Source organism: Prionailurus bengalensis, chromosome E1, assembly GCF_016509475.1.
Source record: "Prionailurus bengalensis isolate Pbe53 chromosome E1, Fcat_Pben_1.1_paternal_pri, whole genome shotgun sequence".
Taxonomy (NCBI): Eukaryota; Metazoa; Chordata; class Mammalia; order Carnivora; family Felidae; genus Prionailurus; species Prionailurus bengalensis.
In genome coordinates this window covers 26744660-26769332 of record NC_057347.1, presented here as the reverse complement: position 1 = coordinate 26769332, position 24673 = coordinate 26744660, and the positions used below count along the sequence as shown (strand labels likewise).

General features: G+C 36.9%; 1 protein-coding gene across 9 annotated transcripts in view; it reads left to right on the top strand.

The window, feature by feature from the left end:
* Nucleotides 1-24673, top strand: part of RPS6KB1 (ribosomal protein S6 kinase B1) — a 72538-nt gene that overhangs the window by 13388 nt on the left and 34477 nt on the right. For 6 of the 9 annotated variants that reach the window (XM_043583876.1, XM_043583877.1, XM_043583872.1 and 3 more), the window contains 10 exons: nt 8092-8239; nt 10359-10416; nt 11862-11962; nt 13941-14031; nt 14218-14308; nt 14806-14913; nt 15208-15270; nt 15457-15534; nt 21379-21486; nt 24064-24176. In XM_043583876.1, the coding sequence (XP_043439811.1) occupies nt 8092-8239; nt 10359-10416; nt 11862-11962; nt 13941-14031; nt 14218-14308; nt 14806-14913; nt 15208-15270; nt 15457-15534; nt 21379-21486; nt 24064-24176 (959 nt within the window). Of the gene's footprint in view, nt 1-8091; nt 8240-10358; nt 10417-10612; nt 10686-10786; nt 11304-11861; nt 11963-13940; nt 14032-14217; nt 14309-14805; nt 14914-15207; nt 15271-15456; nt 15535-21378; nt 21487-24063; nt 24177-24673 lie in introns of those variants that run through there. The other 3 variants (XM_043583879.1, XM_043583880.1, XM_043583881.1) reach the window with 3 other exon arrangements.

Genomic DNA, 24673 nt, shown 5'->3' with positions numbered 1-24673 from the left:
CTTTCAGTTTGATTTAGTCTTTTTCTTCCATATCAAAGGCCTTCTTTAGATGTCTGGTGTTCTTCACTGATGGTTCATATTTAAGAATAGAACTCTGAGAAGCTGATCAGAAGTTCCATCTGTGTAGGATAGTCGTGTAGTTGGCTGGCAACTGACTGAGAACCTCTAAATATTTGTCTGTAGGTCAGTTGGTACTGAGACAGATCCTCTATTCTTTTGCCTAGAAAAAGCATCCTGGAGCTGGATGAGAGAGAAGAGATGGAGATCTTACCTTGTCAGCATGCAAACTTTCACTGAAGTCAAGTTTTTACTTTAGCACTTCACTCTGATCCTTCACTTTTTCTGGAGAGTACACCTTTCCAAGTGGTAGCAATCTACCTGTTTTTGGTCCTCCATCTTCTGTAGTTTCTAATGATTCTTTTTTTTTTTTTTTTCCTTCTTGCTTTTTATTTTTGTCTCTGATTTTTGAACCTGTTAGGGTTATATGGATGGAATCAACTTCTTTTGAGTTATTTCTTTGTGCAGGCATTTAGGCTTGATAATACCCTACTCTACTAAGTCATTATTGCTTTATCCTGCTCTGTTTTCACCTTTTGAGGTGTGGAGTTAGGTGCATTTCCTAGTTTTATTGAAAAAGGATTATGTGTGTTTGGTTTCTTGTTCTTTTTGTTTGGGACTGATTTCTGAAAAGATCGTACTGTCTTAAAACAAGTCTTAGTAGAAAACTATTAAAAGACAGTCAAAATGACTTTTAACAAAAATTACAGCGTTTGTAATACTTTGACCTTTATCTTCTTCCTGATTTTTACTTAAGCGGTATGCATGACTTTACTTTACAAGGTGAGGAACAAATGTTATGACCACAACTTTATTGGTGATTGTCTTTTTTTTTTTTTAAGTTTGTTTGTTTATTTAAATAATCTCTATATAACATGGGGCTTGCATTCATGACCCCAAGATCAAGAGTCCCATACTCTTCCAACTGAGCCAGCCAGGTGCTTCTGGTGATTGTCTTTTTTTTTTTTTTTCTTTCTTTTTTTTTTTCAATGTTTGTTTATATTTGAGAGAGAGAGAGAGAGAGAGAGAGATTGGGGGAGGGACAGAGAGAGACGGAGACAGAATCTGAAGCAGGCTCCAGGCTCTGAGCTGTCAGCACAGAGCCCAACTCGGGGCTCAAACTCACCAGCAGTGAGTGAGATCATGACCTGAGCTGACGTCTGACCCTTAACCGACTAGGCCACCCAGGTGCTCCACCCCCCTTCCCCACTGATTGTCTTAAAGAACCAATTTAGATACTCTTTTTTTTTTTTTTTAATGTTTTATTTATTTTGAGAGAAGGCGCGTGCATACGTGTATGAGCAGGGCAGGGACAGAGAGGAGAGAATCCCTCTCTCTCTGGGGAGAAAGAGAATCCCAAGCAGGCTCTGTGCTGTCATTGGGGCTCGATCCCACAAACTGTGAGATTGTGACCTGAACTGAAATCAAGAGTTGGATGCTTAACTGACAGAGGCAACCAGGTGCTCCAGCAATTTAGATATTCTGAACATCAGTTTCTGTATCAATAAGTCAGAATTAATGTACTGTCTGGCTTTCCTATTGGAAACATTTTAGATTAATTATTGATCTGTAAAACCTGTTAGATATAGAATTGGAGATAGTGTAGTAATGCTTGTTCTCGGAATGTTGAAAGAAGTACTGGTCAAGATTCTTAGGTTAATTTATTCCTTTTGATATATTTTATAATCAGGGCTGACCATAATTAGTCCTAATTCTATCTTGAGTGAAGTATGTTTCTGGCATGGGTATCTTTAATGAAAAGAAGAGGATGTTGTTTTTTTCTACTGATGGTGGATGGGTGCAATGTATTGGGAAATCCATAGATTTAATTATTGCTAAATGTCGGACCTCCTTTTTGGGCCCAGGCTTCTAAAACCTAACTTGTTTGCCTCTCCTTTTGCTTAGCATTCCCTCCTACTCTCAGGGTTTTTCTTTCCCTAAGCCTGGCTATAGAATCAGATATTGTCTCATTTTTTCCCCCTTGTTGCCCCTGAAAATAAGCTCACAGGGTAAATAATGAAAGAGGTTGCTAGGATTAAGTCCATAATTTTGATTCCTGACTAGCTAAGATGACTGTATGCTGCCTTTGAGTTTCTTTATTCTGACTTTATTATCCTGGAAGCAGAGCATACTAATGCTCTTGAACTCAGTATGTGGTAAGAACATCTCTTTTTCCCTCCTTGAAGATGAAATCAAAGTAGAACCAGGTGTCTTTTATCTTAAATGAGGGGTGCATTTGGACAGTCTGTCTGAATTTATCAATTATCTTGGGATTTTTTTACAGGAATGGTACCATTTGGGTATTTTCTTATGGTGGAATGTTGAGGAAAAGACTATTTCCCTTTCTTACCAGTTGCAACAAAAATGTATCCTGGAAGCAAAATACTATTGCCTATGGCATTAGTTCAGGCCACACTGTAAATTTTAGACCCTTTGGTTAAAGGCTTGTGGTTCACAGATTGGTCATATTTCTTCCATTCTTTCTTTTATTGAATCAATTGAAAACCAGCAGTGTGCCAGGCATTATGCTAGAAACTAGGATTTAGTGTTTGAGGCAGATGTAGTCTCTGCCTGTCTGCTTACTATATAATTCAAGGGAAAAACTGATAAGCTTATTGTTACCATTTCTCTTCTATACTGTGGTCAAAATCCTTTCTACTTTGGGGTTGGAGCCTCTCTCACCTTTTATCATTTTTTTCTTCACTCCTAAGCCTTGTCATCCTGGATGTCTTCATTGTCCTTGTATTAAGTAAGTAATCCATAGCTTGGCCTTCTAATTCCTTGATCTTAACTCCATCAGGTTTCACCTCCATTCCACTTTACCAGTCTCCATGACTGTATTCTTCATCTCTGAAGTATTGGGTTATAAAAGAACAATAACTTTCTTCTTTATTCCCACAATGCATGGTCTTTGACCCTAAACCTTTTAGTCCTTTGATGTTTTTGTTTTTTTCCTGAAGTTCTTAAGCCCCTTCTTATTTCACTTTGTTTTGAATCCAGCCTAATCAGCATAATCTGCCATTTCAGTCACTTGCTAGCCCCATTGACCTTATGTTTAGGAAAGTCCTAATCTTAATCAATATCATTGTTAATGCTCTTTTATTCCTGTATGTCAGCTGCTGGAACATTGCTGGCAAAAATCACACAAACTTGTAGGTTGCTGCTGAAACAAATTCATAGTCCCCAACCTATTTGGACCCCCAGTACTCACCAACTATTTTTTACATGTCCTTAGACAACTCCTTCCATTCTCTACAACTTTGCTATCAGTCCCTCTTTCCTCTTTTAATAGACTGCCTCTCTTTTTATTTGAGGCTGTCACGTGATTTCCTTTTACTTCCTGTTCTGATCCCTACCCCTAATACCATATTAATCTGCACTTTCACCTGTCTTTACTTCCTTCTTTCCAGTGTTAGTGGGAAATGTATTCTTCCTTCTTTCCAAGGTTAAGCCCATTCTTTATGTTTTGGATCTCATCCCTTTTTGCCTGTATGGGCACTTCTTTCTCTCTTTCCATCCTCTATCCTATCTTCTTTCTTTGTTTAAATATATTTATGTCTTTGCCATGTTTAGTAAAACAAATCCTTCGATCATACAAAGTCTCTCTATAGCTTCCACCCTCTTCGCCTTTCATACCTGAATTTCTTGAGAAGTCATGTTTTATTGTTTTTTGTTTGTTTGTTTGTTTTTACTTACTATACTTTGACTTAATGACTCTACTATTTGAATGAAAGTCTTGTTCCCTAAGTCACCACTAATCTAATGGCTGAATCTAGTGGTCTTTCTTTATTTAATTCATCTTTAATTTAGCTCTCTGTTGTATTGAAGCTATTGACCACAGCATTTTGAAACTCTCTTTCCTTGACTTCTGTGATTCTACTTTACTAATTTTTCATCTTATCTCTTAGTCTTTTGCTTCTCAGACTTTCTCAGAATTTCTTATTTAAAAAATTCAAACTGGGAGGCCTGGGTGGCTCAGTCGGTTAAGCATCCGACTCTTGGTTTTGGCTCAGGTCATGATCTCATGGTTCATGAGTTCAAGCCTCTGTCAGTGCAGAGCCTGTTGGCAGGATTCTCTCTCTGCCTTACTGCTCCTCCCCTCCCCACCCCCCCATCTCTCTTGCTATCAAAATAAATAAACTTAAAAAAAACCCTCAAACCTCCTGAGCAGTTAAGAAATAATGTATCTTTAAAATTTTTCAAACTTTCCAAAGAGTTGCTAGAATAGTACAGTGAACACCAATTAAGTTTGCCATATTTTGTCTACCCCCACTTTCTTCATCCCTTCCATGTATATGTGTATTTATGTATATTCAGAATTTTTATTTTTTTGCTGTACAATTTGAAAGTTAATTCTAGCCATCATGGTGTTTCACCTTTATTTTCTTTAATCTCTCTCTCTTTCTTTGGTTTTTAAGTTTATTTTGAGAGAGAGGGAGTGTGAGGGGAGGGGCAGAGAGAGAGAGAGAGAGAGAGAGAGAGAGGGAGGGAGGGAATCCCAAGCAGGCTTCGTGCTGTCAGCCCGATGTGGGACTCTATCTCATGAACCATGGGAACTGAGCCAAAATTAAGAGTCAGATGTTTTACTGACTAAGCCACGCAGGTGCCCCTGTATCTCTTAAGAGTAAGGGCGTTTTCATATGTAAGAGCTCAGGTCAGTTGTTTTACACAGTATCCCTTAATTTGGATATATTTCCTTGTTTACTTATAAAAACATGTACATTTTAAACTTAGGTTAAATATTTTTTGTAGGAGTATTATGTCCTCAGTGCATGGGCTCAGGAAGTACATTATGCTCTATTCTGTTATTTGGTGAAATTGAGTTTGATCACTTGGTTAAGGTAGTGTCTGACAGGCTTGCCATAGTACAGGTACCCTCTTCCCTTTGAAATTATTTACTAAAAAAAATTTTTTTTTAATGTTTTTTTATTTTTGAGAGAGAGAGAGAGAGAGACAGAGCTCAAGTAGGGGAAGGGCGGAGAGAGAGACACACACAGAATCCGAAGCAGGCTCTAGGCTCTGGGCTGTCAGCACAGAGCCCGACGCGAGGCTCAAACCCACAAACCATGAGATCGGGACCTGAGCTGAAGTTGGACACTTAATTGATTGAGCCACCCAGGCACCCCTAAATTAATAAGCATCTATGGTATAGTATTTAGGGATATGAATAGTTTATTCTAATACTGTTTTTAATATTTAGCGATATGAATAGTCTATTCTAATAATTTTTTTTTTAAAGTAATCTCTATGCCCAACCTGGGACTCAAACTCATGACCAAGAGCTGCACACTCCACCAACCAAGCCAGCCAGGCACCCCATCCTAATAATCTTTTATCTAGTGGTTTTTATCATCCTTTGTTTCTTACCCAAATCAAATATTACTAGGGTGATTACAAAATGGAGACTTTTCTATTTTTATTATATTGTTTCTATATTGTCATTCTTCTAGAAAGAATTTTTCATACTTAAAAAAATTTTTTTTAATTTTATTTTTTATTTTTTTAAATTTACATCCAAATTAGCATATAGTGCAACAGTGATTTCAGGAGTAGATTCCTTAGTGCCCCTTATATACATTTTTAAATTTAATTTTTTTTTTTTTTTAAAGTTTACTTATTTTTGAGACAGAGAGAGACAGAGCATGAATGGGGGAGGGTCAGAGAGAGGGAGACACAGAATCTGAAACAGGCTCCAGGCTCCGAGCTGTCAGCACAGAGCCTGACGCGGGCTCAAACCCACGGACCGCGAGATCATGACCTGAGCCGAAGTCGGCCGCTTAACCGACTGAGCCACCCAGGCGCCCCTAAATTTAATTTTTAAGAGTCAATATGGACTTTTTATTTTCAGTGTTTTACCATTTCATTATTCATTTTGGTTCTCAAATTGTCTCAAATTTTGCTAGAGAGCTCTCTGTTAAGATGGGTTCTATGTCCTTTTGACATATCCTTGTCAGTTTTTTAGTACTTCCTGGTATAATAGAGTGCTCCAGATTTACCTTGCACTTTCCCTTACCCTGGTTTAGAATGATCTTTTTCTCTAAGGAACCCTGGTTTCTTTTGGTGGAGAAACCAAGATCTAGGTGCCAGCTATGCTCCTTACTACTAAGGTATCCACTCTTTCAGTGGATAGAGCAAGGAAGTTTTTGTTTTTAAATCATGGCTTCAAATTGATATCCCTAATTCCAGTCCAGTTCCATAGGGCTTTTCTTCTCTCAATCCATATTTGTATCTCTGTTTTTCCACAGTGAAAAGCTTGGTAGCAACATCAGTAAAGTTACTTATTTGCTCGGTTGTACAATACACGCATAATAGTTTGAGAAATATAATACCAGTACTACCAGCAGCTACAAACCTACTAAGTGTGGTTTAAACTTTGCAGTTTTTGTTATGCTTACATATACATCATTAAGACTGCAGTGTAAAGTTATTTAAATGTCATTTTTCTCCTGTGGTAAAATTGTCACTGTAATTTTCAGTTACATTTTTGTATTTCTGTTTTATTCAATTTTATTTCCCTCCCCCATCCTTGTCGATTTAATTTTACTTTTGGAATGTATAAAACATTAACATGGTTCAGAATTCAAAAACCTCCATTTTATAGTCACAGTAATATATGATTTAGGTACAGAAAAAATTAATGCTAAAACCTTTGAGGTTTTACTTGGAAGGTATACTGAGAAGTCTGATTTCCCTTCTTACCTTTCTACTTGTCATTAGCTTTTGGCTTCTCTTAGTTGTGTTCATTATTAAAGATACAAGGACATACAGATATATATTCTTCTATCCTCTTTCTTACACAAAAGGTAACATACTGCTGTGATACTGCTATGCTATGTTATGCTATGCTATGCTCTTTTGCACCTTCCTTTCATAGAGCTATTCCCCATTCTTTTACACATTAGGTAGTCAATATTCTATGCATGGGCATTTCGGTTATTTCCAACCTTCTACTTTGCAGCTGATAACCTGTGTATATACTTTTTCATGTTACATGTACCAGAACTTAGTCCTATAATCTAAACAGACTTAACATGTCTAAAACAGTGCATCATTTTCCCCAATACTTTTTTCTTGACTTCCATTCCCTGTTATTGAATGATAACCATCATCTATCCTGTTACTTATGCAGAAACCATGGTATCATCATTTCTTCTCATACCTAGTTAGTCAGCAAGTGCTGATGATGCATCTTTATCTTTTTATTTTTTTCTCAACTTAATTTCCTTAGTTACAATAGGATTCTACCGAAGGTCTTACTTTGCTTAATTTACTGTACTAGCCTCCTAATTGCTCTCATTTCTTCCCTAAAATTCCACACTGCTATTAAAACTGTCTGTCTTAGAGCCAAGGGTTTTTCATTTGTCTAACCTTAGTATTTCTCCTGTGCTTCTAAGATTCAAATGCTTTTGTCTAGATGCCTAGGCCTTATATTTCCTGGTCTCCACCCAGATATCCAGCCTAATTTCTAGCCCTTCTTACCATACTGAGCTACTTATAGATTCCTTAGACATGTCCTGTCAAGCCTCTTTTGCACTGGAAATGCCTTTTTTTACCCTCTACATTTCATTTTAATTATTTTTCACTGTACGCCTTAGGTATTGCCCCTTCCAGGAACACTTCTTGCCAGGTCAGATGCAGTTCTCCATTCTCCCGTAGCACCTTGTGCTTACCTGCATTGACTTACCTCTCTTCCCTGGGACTTCGGACTCCTATAGGGTGGAGACTTCTGTTAGTTCTGCTTTCTTATTGCAGAGCCTCGAGCATAGTAGACATTCAATAGTTAGTGAATATATGAATAAACTTGATCTGTTTACATTTTTTAAAAAGGTATCTAGGTTTTCATTTACATGTTCACTGCAGAGAGTCTAGACAGTGCATATAAGAAGTGAATGGCTTCCATTATTCCTAGCTCTGTCTTTAGTGGGAACTATGATTAATAGTTTTAATATTGGCAAGAAAAGCACAAAATAGATTTTCCAGATACTATAAAAATGTCTACTGTTATGTTCTTATAGATCATCTCTTTTCCTTTAGGCAATGATAGTAAGAAATGCTAAAGATACAGCTCATACAAAAGCAGAACGGAATATTCTGGAGGAAGTAAAGCATCCCTTCATTGTGGATTTAATTTATGCCTTTCAGACCGGTGGAAAACTCTACCTCATCCTTGAGTATCTCAGCGGTCAGTACACTCAGTTTGGTGTAATTATTTGCATTTGCTCCAGAAACTGGGTCAAAATTATTTTCCAATGGAAAAATGCTTTCCCCAATGTGATTAAATATTCTTAAAATTGACAAATACATTGACATAAGGAATTCAGATATGACCAAATGTTTCTTTTTGCAGAAAAATGTGAAGGAAACTTTAAAGGTTAAAGTTTTTTTCCCCATCTGTAAAATTTTACCTTAATCCTTATCCCTTTGTAATCAATTACATAAATAACAAACCCCTAATTGATAGCCATCACATTGACTGCACTTGGGTAAGATACTATAATTTACATGAATCATCAAAGCATTTTTTCTAAATTGAAGTGGAAAACTTACTGAGAGTATTGTTTAAGCTATTGAATATTTTTGGAATTGGATCTCTAAAGAGAATAATTTTTTGGTTTAATATAGCTTTTTTGATAGACTATGAAGTTTACATTGGAAAACATCCACACTTTCTAGGATTTACCACCTCCTAGAAACTTGTTGCTTCCTTATCATTTCTAGATCACAAGTATCTATTTCCAGCAAGCACATGTGAGTTTTCTGAATAACAGATTTCACAATGATCTGTAACATGGAACAGAAAGCTGCAGAATTTCGCTAACTTTTATGTGACTGTTGCCATTTTTTTCATTTTTTGGTAACTTTATTTTGACATAATTTCAGATTTACACAGAAAAGTTGCAGAAATAGTACAAAGACTTCTCACACATCCTTCACCTAGATATCCCAAACATTTTACCAGTTTTGTTTCATCCTTCTTTTTCTCTCTCTTTATGTGTATATATACATATTTATGTGTGTGTATATATATATATATGTGTGTGTGTGTGTACATATATACACACACATGTATTTGTATATATATTTTTTTTCTGGACTGCTCAAGAGAGTGTTGCAGACATGATTTCCCATTGCCCCTAAATACTTCAGTGTATATTTTCTGAAATCAATGCAGTATCTTACTTAACTCTACTAAAAGGATCAAAAATAGGAAATTAATGTTGATACAGTAATATCTCTCAGTTTCCTTTAATCTGTAACAGTTCTTCATTCTTTCTTTGTCTTTCTTGACCTTAGCATTTTTGAAGCGAATAGGGCAGTTATTTTGTAGAGCACATCAATTTGGGCTTATCTGATGTTTCCTCAAGATTAGGTTCAGGTCATGCATTTTTGGGAGGACCATCGAAGTGACACTGTGTCCTTCTCTGTCAGATCAGGAGGTACATGATATTTATATCTTTGTCCCATTACTGTTGATGTTAACTTTGATCACATGTATGAGGTGGCGTCTACCAGTTTTTTCCCTGGTGAAATTTTCCCTTTGTAATGAATAAGTATCTTGAGATACTTTGGGATTATTTAAATATCTCGTCTCTCATCAAACTTTCACATACAGTTTTAGCATTCATTGATTCTTGCTTGAAACACTTAACTATGATGATTGCCAACTGATTTTTCTTATTCCATCATACCTCATTCATTTATTATTTGGCATTTTACTGTAATGAAGAACTTTCCCTTCTCTCCCATTTTAAAAATTTATTGATCTCTTCTTTGATTTACATCATTGTGGACTCATGGATTCTAAGGTTATTCAGTGGGATATAATTCTTTATTATCATTATTTATTTTAATATTCAGAATAGTGCCATGCTTTTAAGAAAGCTGCTGCCAGATTCCTCTAGATTAAGAATTCTGAAAATATGGAATAAGGGCATTTACTAATTTTAATTTGTAAGGGTGGCTCAATTATATACTGACATTTTTCTGCTTAGGTTAAACTGTTAGAGAAGCTTTAACCAAGATTTCTTTTAACCTCAGGTCTGGAATCTATAACTATTTTGAAGTTTATAGATGTAAAACCTAGAATTCCAAAACTTATATATTTCACATAAGAATAAGAACACTGCTAAAAATAGAATCCTGAGGACTTAGTTTTAAACCTATAGTTTTTAGGATCTGTTTTTTATTTTTAAGGAGCTGATGCCTTTTAATTGTGGTTAAAAGGAAAGCACAGCCCTCATTAGAAATGGGTTGGAAATGAAGATTGTTCTATTTCTAATGTCTTTTCCTTTTCCTTACAGGAGGAGAATTATTTATGCAGTTAGAAAGAGAAGGAATATTTATGGAAGACACAGCCTGGTAAGTGAAATTTTTCTGGTTGCATGGATTCAGGTAATGATTCACATAATTAAAAGTAAAGCCCTGTTCTCACTGTGGGCAGCCAAATGATTCAATAAATTGTTCTGGAGCCAGTCAGTCACTCAGAACTTCAAGGGGGAGAAGTATCTATGGGACTGGGCAGCTTTTGGAGGTCACGTCATTCCTTTGCCCCCAGGCCTTGGGTGGAACGCTCTTCACGCCAGTCCTTAACAGAACCATTCTCACTGGGGCTTTCTTTCCTTGAATTGGTAAGCTGCCTGCCTTGGCTGTGGGTGAGTGTGGTTTTCCGGTGAAACTTTATGTGTGGAACAATGGAAAGTATCAGAAATCATCTCCTCTTTTTTTTTAGACTTTCCAGTTCCCAAGGTGCAGTCTTAGGGAGGTGATAAACCGGCACACATCATCTGTGGATTGATTCTATGGCCAGGATGGGATCTACCCTTATATTTCTTAAGATGGCATCTGCTTCAAATTAAAAATATATACATCCTTTTGTGAGAGGACAGTATTGGGTAACAATAAATCAGTTTATCCTACACATTAATTGAATAGAAAACACTTAAATGTTTTTTCTACCTTAATTACCAAACTGCATTCCATTGTTTAATTTCAGGCCTTTTCTAACACAGAAGCTGCATTTAAGAGCCTTAGGGATGAAGTGCCCTTTTTTGGAGGAGGCTCTCTGAGCCATGTTGGAGGCTGTGTTTGTGGTCCTGCTGGCTGTGAAACTGCCTCAGTCCTCTAGGACACACCCTCTCCATCCTGGAGTAATCTGCAGGATTGCAACATTGTTATGCAGCCAGTATTGCAGTGCCTTGTGCTTTTCGAATCCAGACAGGGTTGACTCAGCCCTTTATTCTTTTGAGGTAGATAAATTTGAGTGTCACACAGTTTATAGTTGTGGGCTGGCTGGCAAGAGGGAGGGCAGATACTGTGGGCATGAACTGTATATAAATAGCAGCTGTGTTAAGGGATGAGCGGGCTTCTAAGGGTTAGGTTATTTATAAGGTATCTTTTGAAACTAAGACTTAATCTCTAAGAATAACAAAGTTCCTATGTCCTGTGGGATTTTAAAATTGGGGGTGGGTGGGAGAAAATTGCTTTGATCTGAATGACTATTGGCCTAATTGCCACACAAACAGAACAAAAACCAGTGACAGTTTGGCATATTCTGGACTTCTTTGCAATTTTAGCAGTATGTTCTAATGATGAAATTAAACATAGTTTCACTAAATAAGTGAAACATAAATGTCATCATGCCTTTTGGCAGCATCCTATGCCATCTCTTTCCCCCATCCCCACCCCCATCCCCACTAATTTGGTCTTTGGTGCATGTCTATTTCTTTCAAGGAATTTTGCTCCATACATAAACTGCTTTGAGTATATTACTCTTTTTAATTTTATTAAATCACTTTTGTTTCCAGCTTTTACTTGGCAGAAATCTCCATGGCTTTGGGGCATTTACATCAAAAGGGGATCATCTACAGAGACCTGAAGCCGGAGAATATCATGCTAAATCACCAAGGTGGAGATATACCGTAAACAATTCTATAGTAAATAATCATCTTAAAATCCTCCCTCACAGGTCATGGTCATTTTTCAAAGCCCCATAGTCACGTATCTATTATTATACATTCTTCCCTCAGAACTTACGGCATCATAATACTTGCTGAAATTTAGGTATTTAGGTATTTGTAATTGACGAGATTAGAGGGAGTTAAGGATAATTGGCCACTCAACCCTTTCAGTTTAATCCTTGGTCTGTATAGCTTATAATTCTTTTGAAATCTTTATATATCAAAAGCCAGTCCAACTCTAATTTTGGTTTGTTCCTTAAATTGGAAAGTAAATCTTAACTCTATAAATTGGGTTTTCCTTAAGGATAAAAATACATAAATATTAGAATCAGTACTTTTTATGATAAATTTTCTTGATGCTATGAAAAAAAGGATTAGAATGGAACAAAAATATTTGATACAGCCTTGGAAAGAAAATATTTATTGTAGGCATCGGTTTATTCTTGCTCTTTGTAACAACAAACATAAAAATCAGAAAGGCTTGGGGCGCCTGGGTGGCTCAGTCGGTTAAGCGTCTGACTTCAGCTCAGGTCATGATCTCACAGTCTGTGGGTTCGAGCCCCGCATCGGGCTCTGTGCTGACAGCTCAGAACCTGGAGCCTGCTTCCGATTCTGTGTCTCCCTCTCTCTCTGCCCTTCCCCTGCTCTTGCTCTGTCTCTCTCTGTCGCAAAAATAAATAAAAACATTAAAAAAAAATTTAGAAAGGCTAATATTCTGTACAGCTATAGGTAGAGTAGACTGAGTCTTGATTACAACTGCATGCTGCTACAGACCGTTCGATTTATGCAAGAGTATTATGGGCTATGTAGACTTTGCAGTTCAATCAAACAACCAGGCTGTTGGGGTGCTGGTAGCAACAGCTGATCTTTCAAGGTTTACAAAACGATACACGAGGTAGTTAAGAGTTTTAAATTCTTGGACAGAAAATGGTGTGTGGACAACTGACACTAGTATAAATCCATTTCAAACTGTGTTTTTCTTCTTTCTTTCCTTTTTTTTTTTTTTTTTTGGAGAAATGCTGTACTTAACCAAGTATATCATGGGAATCTATGTATCTCCCTGCCTCCCTCCCAGTTCCGCTCTCATCCCCCCAAACTTGGATTCTGATTCTGAATTCTAAGGCAAAGGATAGAATAGGGAAGTGACTAGTTAACTTCTTTGATCCATAAACTTGAGTGTGTCAGTGTCAGGTAGTTCTGTGAAAATAAAGGTCATATTTCTTCTGTGTCAGAGTGAAGTACACATTTACATTTGAATCAGTAGGCCATTGCCTTTTCTTTTTTCTGAAACAACCCTGGAATAGTAGGGTCCCTGGGATTGTTGAACCATGGGATATCTAATAACAGTTCAGTAAAGCTAAACTTGAACTGAAATGTTCTTTGTGTAAGGTAGTCAGTTTTTTACTTTCTAAGCAAGAGATGACGGTCCCATGCCATGTAGCAATTTCATTTCTTTTTCTGAACTGGCAGGATTAGCAGAATAAGCTAACTTGTTACAGTGACTTTCTGAGACCATTTTAAAAACTCTCAAGTCACAGTTCACTGTGGTAAAAGTTACATATTTGAAGTACAGGTTAACACCTCTGTTAAAAAGGTACAGCATATCTTTATTAGGGGTTGTATACTTAAGCCAGATTTTGGAGAATTTTTCCAGTGTTTACTTTCTCAGGATGGTAGAGAATTCTAGGTATAGGTAAAGCTGGAGCCTTTGGCAAAAGATGACTACACTAGCCTTGTAGGGAGTTAGCATCTCATTTTATGGATGGCACCTTGCTAGTTCTTTGTATCTTCAAAAAAATATTTAAGGCAGAAAAAGTTAATAATTAATAATCTACATTATTGTAGATTATTGTCTTGTATGATACATTCAAACACTGTACATACTTAGAATTCTCAGAATAACCATGCTATGATCTTTCATTGTAGGTCATGTGAAACTAACAGACTTTGGACTATGCAAGGAATCTATTCATGATGGAACAGTCACACACACATTTTGTGGAACAATAGAATACATGTGAGCTGCATGTTGAAAGAAATATAACTGGTTTGGGGGTAATAGCTGACTTTTACCTGGCTACGTAATAATAGTGTGCTATATTTTCGATAGCAACAATTGGCTCTGTATATTGTTTTTAAAATTCTAATTCAGATGACATGCAAATGGGTGAATTTTTTAGGAGTATTATTTTTCTCATTGTAGGGCCCCTGAAATCTTGATGAGAAGTGGCCACAATCGTGCTGTGGATTGGTGGAGTTTGGGAGCATTAATGTATGACATGCTGACTGGAGCAGTAGGTGCACAGTTAAAAGCTGCATGTATTCTGGTCTGTGCTGGGTAGTTATAAATCATTATAGGAAGAGACCTTTTCTGTGCTTTCTAAAAGTGTTACTGATGGAGTAAAAAAAAAATTTAAAAAAATCATGCTAATAATGCTTTATTAGTAGTACTTCCCCTATACTTTTAAAAACATTTTTTTTTTTAAATGATCTGCCACGGCAGTCCTGTGAAACAGGTATAAAATAGGTACTGCCCTTATTTTGTAAATAGAGAAAGTAAAGAATATAAGCACATGGCTCATATATTACCACACAAAGTTAATAGTGGAAACCCAGTTTCTTCTAGGATGTTGCTGTTTCTTCTGTCCCATTGCTTAAAAACACAGATCTTTAGCAGTCAGCCCATATCACAGCATATATTTCTGATGTCTATGCATAACTGACTAATTCAGGAAATTGATGATTTTATTTTTTTTATATGCTGATTTTTCTCACTCTCTTCTGCTCCTAGCCCCCGTTCACTGGGGAGAATAGAAAGAAAACAATTGACAAAATCCTCAAATGTAAACTCAATTTGCCTCCCTACCTCACACAAGAAGCCAGAGATCTGCTTAAAAAGGTAGGACACCAAACAATAAGCCACAACTACTGGGATTTAAATGGATACAATTGAATATACATTTTGAATAAAGAATCATACACATATATTAAAAAAAGAAAGCCTACAGTTTTTGCAGGTAAAGTACAAATTTGTTTAAAGATTTTCTTTACTTTTTATTCCTAAACAGTATTTAGTAGTAATTAATAAATCATATTTTCTCAAAATAGATTAGCAGTATAGACAAGCAAATTTTATAAATGAAAACTAATCAATTTGACTAAGGTTCATCAATTTTTTTCCCCCTCCCTAAAGCTGCTGAAAAGAAATGCTGCTTCTCGTCTTGGAGCTGGTCCTGGGGATGCTGGAGAAGTTCAAGTAGGGATTGATCTGTTTGGTGGTTTGAGTGGAAGATAGTGCTAATTTTATGTATTTGTGAAGCTTGTATGTAGTTGTTTAAAGTACAGCTTATTTTGTGATTGGTGTAACTTCAAATAGGCAGTTACTTTGTCAATCCAGTGAAGTCTGTTTCCCTTGATTTTTCTTTCTGGTCCTTTTTTCTAGGCTCATCCATTCTTCAGGCATATTAATTGGGAAGAACTGCTGGCTAGGAAGGTGGAACCCCCTTTTAAACCTCTGTTGGTATGTATACACGAAAGCATATTATTTGAAAGACCTCGTGCTTTTTTAGAATAAGAAAATCTCAGAGCATTCAGAAACATTTTGTTTATATTAACAATTTGGAAAACTTTGACTTCTCTTCAGAATCTTTATTCTATGCAGTCTTTTCAAGGACTTACTACCAGTGGCAATTGATGAGTATAGGATGATTAACTTTTTTTTAATGTTTATTTTTGAGAGAGAAAGAGAAAGTATAAACGGGGGAGGGGCAGAGAAAGTGGAAGACAGAGAGTCCCAAGCAGGCTCTGCACTGTCAAGGCAAAGCCTGATGTGGGGCTCAAACCCACAAACTCTGAGGTCATGACCAGTGGCAAAGTTGTACGTTAAACCACCTAAGCCACCCAGACACCTCTATGTTAACTATTTTTAGGTTGGTTGCTAAAGACAATTAAATATTTCAAGTAGTTGGAACATTTTTTAATTTTTTTTTAATGTTTATTTATTTTTGAAGGAAAGGGAGACAGAGCATGAGTGGGGGAGGGGCAGAGAGAGAGGGAGACCTAGAATTCGAGGCAGGCTCCAGGCTCTGAGCTGTCAGTGCAGAGCCCAGCACGGGGCTCGCACCCACAAACCACGAGATCATGACCTGAGCCAAAGTTGGTTGCCCAACAGACTGAGCCACCCAGGTGCCCCTAGTAGTTGAAACTTTTTTGCATTTTTTTTTTTTTTTTTTTTTGCTTAGATCTACCCTATTTTATTTTAAAATAAAGTTAAAAAAAATTTTAATGTTTTATTTATTTATTTGCTTATAAATGTTTATTTGCTTTGAGAGAGTGAAAGAACGTGAGGAGGGGAGGGGCAGAGAGAGAGGGCCAAGCAGGCTCCCTGCTGTCAGTGCAGAGTCCAGTGCAGGGCTCGATCCCATGAACCGTGAGATCATGACCTAAGCTGAAATAAAGAGTCAGATGCTTAACTGACTGAGCCACCCAGGCACCACAAAAGTTTTATTTATTTAAGTAATCTGTGCATCCCACATGGGGGTTGACCTCACAATGCTGAGATCCAAGAGTCTCATGCTCTTCCAACTGAGCCAGCCAGGTGTCCCATTTTATTTGTTATTTCTAATTGAAGTTTAGTTGATGTATAATATTATATAAGTTTCAGGTATATAGCATAATCATTTAACATTTATATACATAACAAAATAGTTATCAAGGTAAGTGTGGTTATCCTCTGATTCAACCTTATTTTGAATTGAATTTTCTGGAAATTTTTTCTTAAAAATACAGCATATATGTGTATTAGTTTGCTAGGGTTGCTGTAACAAAGTACCACAGACTAGGTGGCTTAAAGCAGAAGTTTATTGTATTCCAGCTCTGGAGACTAGATGTCCAAGGTTAAGATGTTGACAGGCTTGGTTTCTTCTGAAGGCTCTGAGAAACTTCTCTTCCATTCTGCCACTCTCCTGGCTTTTGGTGGTTTGCTAGTAACAATCTTTGGCGATCCTTGGCTTGTAGGCATATCACCCGATCCCTGCTTTTATGTTTGCATTTTCCTTTTATGCAGATCTGTGTCCAGATTTTCCCTTTTTATCAGGATACCACTCATACTGAATTAGGATCTTCCCTGCTCCAGAATGGCCTCATCTTAACTAATTTCATCTTCACTGACTCTCATTCCAAACAAGGTTCCATTCGGAGGTCCTGGGGGTTAGAACTTCAACATATGAATGTTGAGGGGGGCATAACTCAGATCATTACAATATGTTTATGAGTAAATGGGTTAGTGTGTTCTTGTCTTTCTCCCACCTCAGAATGTGAGAAAACATAGTTTATATTTCTTGAAATGAAGGTGGAGGAGGAGGAGGATAATGATGATGATAATTTGGTCCTGGAGCACAGGTTAACTTGCTTTAAAATTTTCACATATACAATTGTAAGGATAATTAACCCTCATGTACCAATTGTCCATCTTGTCAGGTCATCTTATTTAAACGTAAATATAACTGCTATGCTATCATTACAACTAAAAAGCTGACAAGTTCCCCAGTTTCTTTTGTTTTGTTTTGTTCCCCATTGGTTTTGTTTCAGTGATGATTCAATCAAGGTCTATGTACAGTATGGTTATTGTGTCTCTTAGTTCTCTTTCCATCTGTAGATAATACCCACTCCCGCTCAATTCCTCTCCTGAGGACTTACTGAAGAAACTGGGTTATTTGTCCTGTAGGGTTCCTTACATTTTGATTTTGTTGATTTTTAACCCCATAGTGTCATTGACCATATTCATCTGTTCCCTGTATTTCTGAAACCTAGTAGTTAGATTTAGATGCCTAATCTGATTCTGATTAAACTTTTGATGTTGTATGTTTTGGTCATTTGTATTTTTTTTTTTTTTCTAGTAATGTTAGTGGTCATTGATCATTGCCTACATCAGTAATTCTCAGCTAAGTTCAATTTGCCAAGGTTTGGAGACAAGTTGTCACAATTTGGGGAGGGGATACTACTGGAATGCAGTGGATAGAGGCCAGAGATGCTCCAGACATCCTATATTACACAGGACAGGCCTCTACAACAAGAATTATGAAGCCCAAGATGTCAGTAGTGCGGAGATTGAGAAACTCTAGCCTAGTTTCAAGATTTCATTAGGGGTTTGCAAAATTGTTTTATTTTAATACTATTATTCATTCTTCATTACTGAATTTATCCATAAAGAAAAACTCTTACATTTCCTACAGGAAAGGCAGGATAAATGTTTCTTTCCCAGTTTTCAAAATAATAAATTAGTTCCGTAACATCTTCCCAATTGACCAATGAATTCTATGATTTTTTTTTAAGTATGATTATGAATTCATGCCTTTTATTTGTGTTTCCATCCATTGCACTAATCTTTAGTGATGCTCACCTTTTATCATCTTTGGACACCGGGTGCTTCTTCATATTGGTTCCTAAACTCTTTTGACATGACCACAAAGTCTGTTGTACCAGAGAGAAAGAATTAAGGAAACAGATGTAGTTAGATTTAGGTGACATTTTTGTCAATAGTACCCGAAGCTATCTACACATTCAATGCAATCCCAATCAAAATTGCACGAGCATTCTTCTCGAAGCTAGAACAAGCAATCCTAAAATTTGTATGGAACCAGAAAAGGCCCTGAATAGCCAAAGTAATTTTGAAGAAAACCAAAGCAGGAGGCATCACAATCCCAGACTTTAGCCTCTACTACAAAGCTGTAATCATCAAGACAGCATGGTATTGACACAAAAATAGAACATAGACCAATGGAATAGAATAGAAACCCCAGAACTAGACCCACAAAAGTATGGCCAACTCATCTTTGACAAAGCAGGAAAGAATATCCAATGGAAAAAAGACAGTCTCTAACAAATGGTGCTGGGAGAACTGGATGGACAGCAACATGCAGAAGGATGAAACCAGACCACTTTTTACACCATTCACAAAAAACAAACTCAAAATGGATAAAGGACCTGAATGTGAGACAGGAAACCATCAAAACCCTAGAGGAGAAAGCAGGGAAAAACCTCTCTGACCTCAGCCGCAGCAATTTCTTACTTGACACATCCCCAAAGGCAAGGGAATTAAAAGCAAAAATGAACTATTGGGACCTCATGAAGATAAAAAGCTTCTGCACAGCAAAGGAAACAGTCATCAAAACTAAAAGGCAACCAACAGAATGGGAAAAGATATTTGCAAATGACATATCGGACCAAGGGGTAGTATCCAAAATCTGTAAAGAGCTCACCAAACTCCACACCCGAAAAACAAATAATCCAGTGAAGAAATGGGCAGAAACCATGAATAAACACTTCTCTAAAGAAGACATCCAGATGGCCAACAGGCACATGAAAAGATGTTCAACATCGCTCCTCATCAGGGAAATACAAATCAAAACCACACTCAGATATCACCTCACGCCAGTCAGAGTGGCTAAAATGAACAAAACAGGAGACTATAGATGCTGGTGAGGATGTGGAGAAGTGGGAGCCCTCTTGTACTGTTGGTGGGAATGCAAACTGGTGCAGCCGCTCTGGAAAACAGTGTGAAGGTTCCTCAGAAAATTAAAAATAGACCTACCCTATTTCCCAGCAGTAGCACTACTAGGAATTTACCCAAGGGATACAGGAGTACTGATGCATAGGGGCACTTGTACCCCAATGTTTATAGCAGCACTTTCAACAATAGCTAAATTATGGAAAGAGTCTAAATGTCCATCAACCGACGAATGGATAAAGAAATTGTGGGGTTTTTTTTTGTTTTTTTTGTTTTTTTAAATTTTTTTTTTTCAACGTTTATTTATTTTTGGGACAGAGAGAGACAGAGCATGAACGGGGGGAAGGGCAGAGAGAGAGGGAGACACAGAATCGGAAACAGGCTCCAGCCTCTGAGCCATCAGCCCAGAGCCCGACGCGGGGCTCGAACTCACGGACCGCGAGATCGTGACCTGGCTGAAGTCGGACCCTTAACCGACTGCGCCACCCAGGCGCCCCAGAAATTGTGGTTTATATACACGATGGAATACTACGTGGCAATGAGAAAGAATGAAATATGGCCTTTTGTAGCAACGTGGATGGAACTGGAGAGTGTTATGCTAAGTGAAATAAGTCATACAGAGAAGGACAGATTCCATATGTTTTCACTCTTATGTGGATCCTGAGAAACTTAACAAGACCATGGGAGAGGGGAAGAAAAAAAAATGGTTAGAGAGTGAGGGAGCCAAAACATAAGAGACTCCTAAAAACTGAGAACAAACTGAGGATTTATGGGGGGTGGGAGGGCGGGGTGGGTGGGTGATGGGTATTGAGGAGGGCACCTGTTGGGATGAGCACTGGGTGTTGTATGGAAACCCATTTGACAATAAATTTCATAAAAAAAAAAAAAGATTTGGGTGACATTTTTCACAAGAAAATGTACTCAAACAGTAGAATGTTGTTATTTCTCCCTGAGCAGTCTAAAGGGATGAAATAAGCTATAGAAAGAAACTTTAGAGCATTTACAAATGTGTTTTGTGTTAAATCTCTGCTTCAGTTGTTTCTCAGGTTTATTATAAACCTGCAGTGGCCAACTGAGCAAATTATATCTAACAAGGAATTTAGCCAGTGGACTAGGCACACTGAAGCTTTGTAAATGGGGAAGATTGACATTCAGATTTTTTTGGAGGGGGTGGGAATGTGAGAGAGCAAATGTGGGAGGAGCAGAGGGAGAGGGAAAGAGAATCCCAAGCATGTTCCATGCCCAACCCAGAGCCCAAAGCAAGGCTTGATCCCTCAACTGTGAGGTCATGACCTGGGTGGAAATAGAGAGTCAGATGCTTGGGGTGGGGGGGGGGGAGGGGTGCCTGGATGGCTCAGTCAGTTAAGCGTCTAACTCTTGATTTTGGCTCAGGTCATGATCTCACTTGAGCCACGCGATGGGCTCCACACTGACAGCGCAGAGCCTGCTTGGAATTCTCTCTTTCTTTCTCCACCCCCCCCCCCCCCGCCCCACTCTCCCCCTCTCAAAATAAGTAAACTTAAAAAAAAAAAAAAAGCTAAAAAAAAAGTAAAAAGAGTTGGACACCACCCAGGTGATCTGACAGACTTTTTATAAGAATGATAAAGAATGGTAAGGGTGTACTATAATCTATTTTAATATATGTCTAAAGTTTGAAGATATAATTTGACCTTTGATACGTTCCACCTGTATTTATTCTTTAGTCTTTGCCTACTAAGAGTATTCTGATATTTTATTACAGTCAAATCCTGTGAAAAGAGTTCTATCTAGAGTCTTGTCTAATGCAAGTAATGCATTTGATTGATATATATAATACAGACATTCATCATTTTCTAATCATTTTGTTTTTTCATAAAGCAATCTGAGGAGGATGTGAGTCAGTTTGATTCAAAGTTTACACGTCAGACACCTGTTGACAGCCCAGATGACTCAACTCTCAGTGAAAGTGCCAACCAGGTCTTTCTGGTAAGTGAAAGAATTTCATATTGCCACAAGAAATTTAAGTATTAGGATGAGCCCTTTTCAATAAGAAAATTCAATTTGCTTCTTTGCAGTTCATGTAGATAACCTGAGATGCTATTTTTTATTAAGTTTTCTAACTTGCTAAATTAAAAAATTCTCATAATCCAGATTCCATTTTAGCAATTAGAATAGGACTGTATGATTCTTTGGAGTATACATGGGCCACTGACTTAAAATGATGTTTGGCTTAGCAAATCTCAATTGAAAGTCACACAGTTATAACAGTAGGAGGAGAAGAGCTCACTATAACTTCTATTCCTGAAATAGCTACAAATTTTTGGTACTTTTTAGTGTAACTTTGTAGGGGATTTTTAACCTGTCAATAGTGAATATTTGGCATCAAAACATATTGGTTCATATGTAATAGTAAATAAATTAATCCTCATTGTAGAAGTTTCTGTACTGTTTTATACCTTGTCTCTTAAGGTAGAAAAACAGCTTTTAGATTTTTTTTAAAGATTTTTTAGATTTTGATCAAAAACCTCATTTTGTATCTTTTTTTTGTTGTTGTTACTTGTCATTATCCTTTGTCATTTCTTTTTGGACTACATCTAGAGAGAGTGGAATATGGAGAAAGTAAGCATTTGGAAAGTTTTTTTTGTTTTGTTTTTTGTTTTTTTCTTTTTTTTCTATTTCTGAGTTTACCACATTTATCACCAAATTAATTGTCCATTTTTTTTATACTGTTCACAGTGTAATACACAGTGTTGTATATTTTGGGGTGGAGGGTAAGTTCTAAAGTTAGCATGGAATGCAAAAATTATGTATGGTCAAAATTATTCTTAAATCACCATAGTACAGTATGGCTTTGAGTAACTAACATTGAATAATAATATTATAAGTGTATGATTGTATAGTGTTATAAGAATAGAGCATATATGCAAAATATAATTTTACAGTCTTTTTAATTACATAAGAGATGAAATATGAATGAATGTTGTTAAGTTTATATCTACACGATGCAAAGTCATGGTATACTCCTTGGTAAAATATCTTGTGTTCAGTTAGTGAAGTAGACATGATTCATTTTATTTTTCTTTTCTAAATTTTTTTTTAACATTTATTTTTGAGAGACAGATACAGAGCACGAGTGAGGGAGGAGCAGAGAGAGAGGGAGACACAGAACCCAAAGCAGGCTCCAGGCTCTGAGTTGTCAGCACAGAGCCTAATACAGGGCTCAAACTCATGAACCATGAGATCATGATCTGGGCCACCCAAGCACCCCAACAGGATTCATTTAAATTCTGGCATCACTTTCTTTTTTTCCTCTTCTGTGGAATTTTGTTTTCTACTGATGTGGATTTTATACCTTTGATTTAACATAGAGATCTTTTCCTCAGTTGGGCATTGCAGAGTTTCAACTAGTTTGACAATTTTCCCCCCATAAAAAAGTCTAGAAATGTCTTATCTCACTACAAAGAAATCCAAAGTTGTGGTGGCAAAGTTTACATAACTAGGCTCTCATTGCCAGTTAAAGTATTGTTGAACTTTTCATAATTACTTAAATTGGCCAACTAATGGACATAAGAATAATTCATTTGTTAGGTTGTAGCCAGATTTCTGTATATAAAGTCAATCTCTTTAGAAATTAATAAAAATCAGTAACATCCTACTTACTTGGGGATTGTGGTTATAACAACTTCAGTTTAATAATTATTTAAATTCCTCTCACAGAATTAAAGGAAATTCAAAGATGATCAAGGTACAGCCTGGTCCTCTTGGTAGTTATGGCTTTAGTTCACTAGACTATGTGGGGAAATGGCTTCTGAAGTCCACATGTACCTGTCACAAAGTATATGCACTAGAGAATGTACCTCACTCTTTAGGACTTCACCCAGAGCCTTGTTGAGTCGTTTTACTATAATTCATATGCCTATATATAGATGACTGGAATAATAAATAAAAGGGAAGATAGATGGAGGACTGATTGATAGGACATTGGCAGCAAGAGAAAGGACAACTGGTGTGGCCTAATAGCAAGGTCCAAGAAAGAACTAAAGCTAGCAAAACTGAATAATTGCGAATTAAAAAAATTTAGTTTTTTTTTTTATCATGAAAATATCAAATCTATCCAGTCATTGGTATAAAATCAGAAGATCACACATGCCAATTTAAAGAATTGTATTTTTACTTTGTCCTAATAATGAGAAACTGGGGAGTGATAATCTTAGTTGCTTATGTGCATGTGGCTAGAAACCCTAGAATTTTCTTTGCATATATCATATTTAATATCTTAATGTGGAGCCTACAATTTCCTGTTTTGTTCTACTCCTTTCAGTAGAGTAGAATATTCTTTGCTGGCATACGAGGCTCAATTAAATTCTGCCTTCTTGAGGTCTATGCCTCAAGAAATGGTTGGAAAGAAGCTAACAGATGTGAAATGAGACTGGGGAGACGGGTGTATACAGAGCAGTGGGTTTAGGTGTGCATTGTTGTTTTGGTGTGTCAGAGACTGAAACTACATTTTCTTGATTTATATAACAAAATGCCATTCTGTAGTCTACTTTTTCTGTCTTTCAGGGTTTTACATATGTTGCTCCATCTGTACTTGAAAGTGTGAAAGAAAAATTTTCCTTTGAACCAAAAATCCGATCACCTCGAAGATTTATTGGCAGCCCGCGAACACCTGTCAGGTATTCAGAGTTTGTTGTTCTCACTGTCTTTCTTTCTTTCTTTTCTTTTCCTTTTTTTTTTTTTAACCTAGAAGAGCATCACTTAAATGTGTGCAAAGTTACATAAACAAAAGAGGTGTCATACTCTATTTAGCTAACATAAGAACAGCATCTACATCTTCGTATATTGAATGCTATATAGTTTACCTTCCCTCCTGTGAAAGAAAGTAAGCTACTCTATTGGCAAATGTCTTCTTTACCCATTCATTCAACATTTATTGTGTGCCAGGGGCTGTGCTACATGCTGGGGACACGTGATTAACATAGGAATTGTCCTTGTTCTGATGAAGCTTACAATTGAGTGAGAAGAGAGTCACAATAACTAAAGAAGGAAATACAAAAAATATGTAAGCACAAGTAGTGTTCAAGTACTATTTGAAGAAAAATAGAGTGTGGTGGTAGAGAGCAGAGAATAATAGCAAGGGGGCTCCTATTCATGGTCGTCAGAGAAAGGTCTC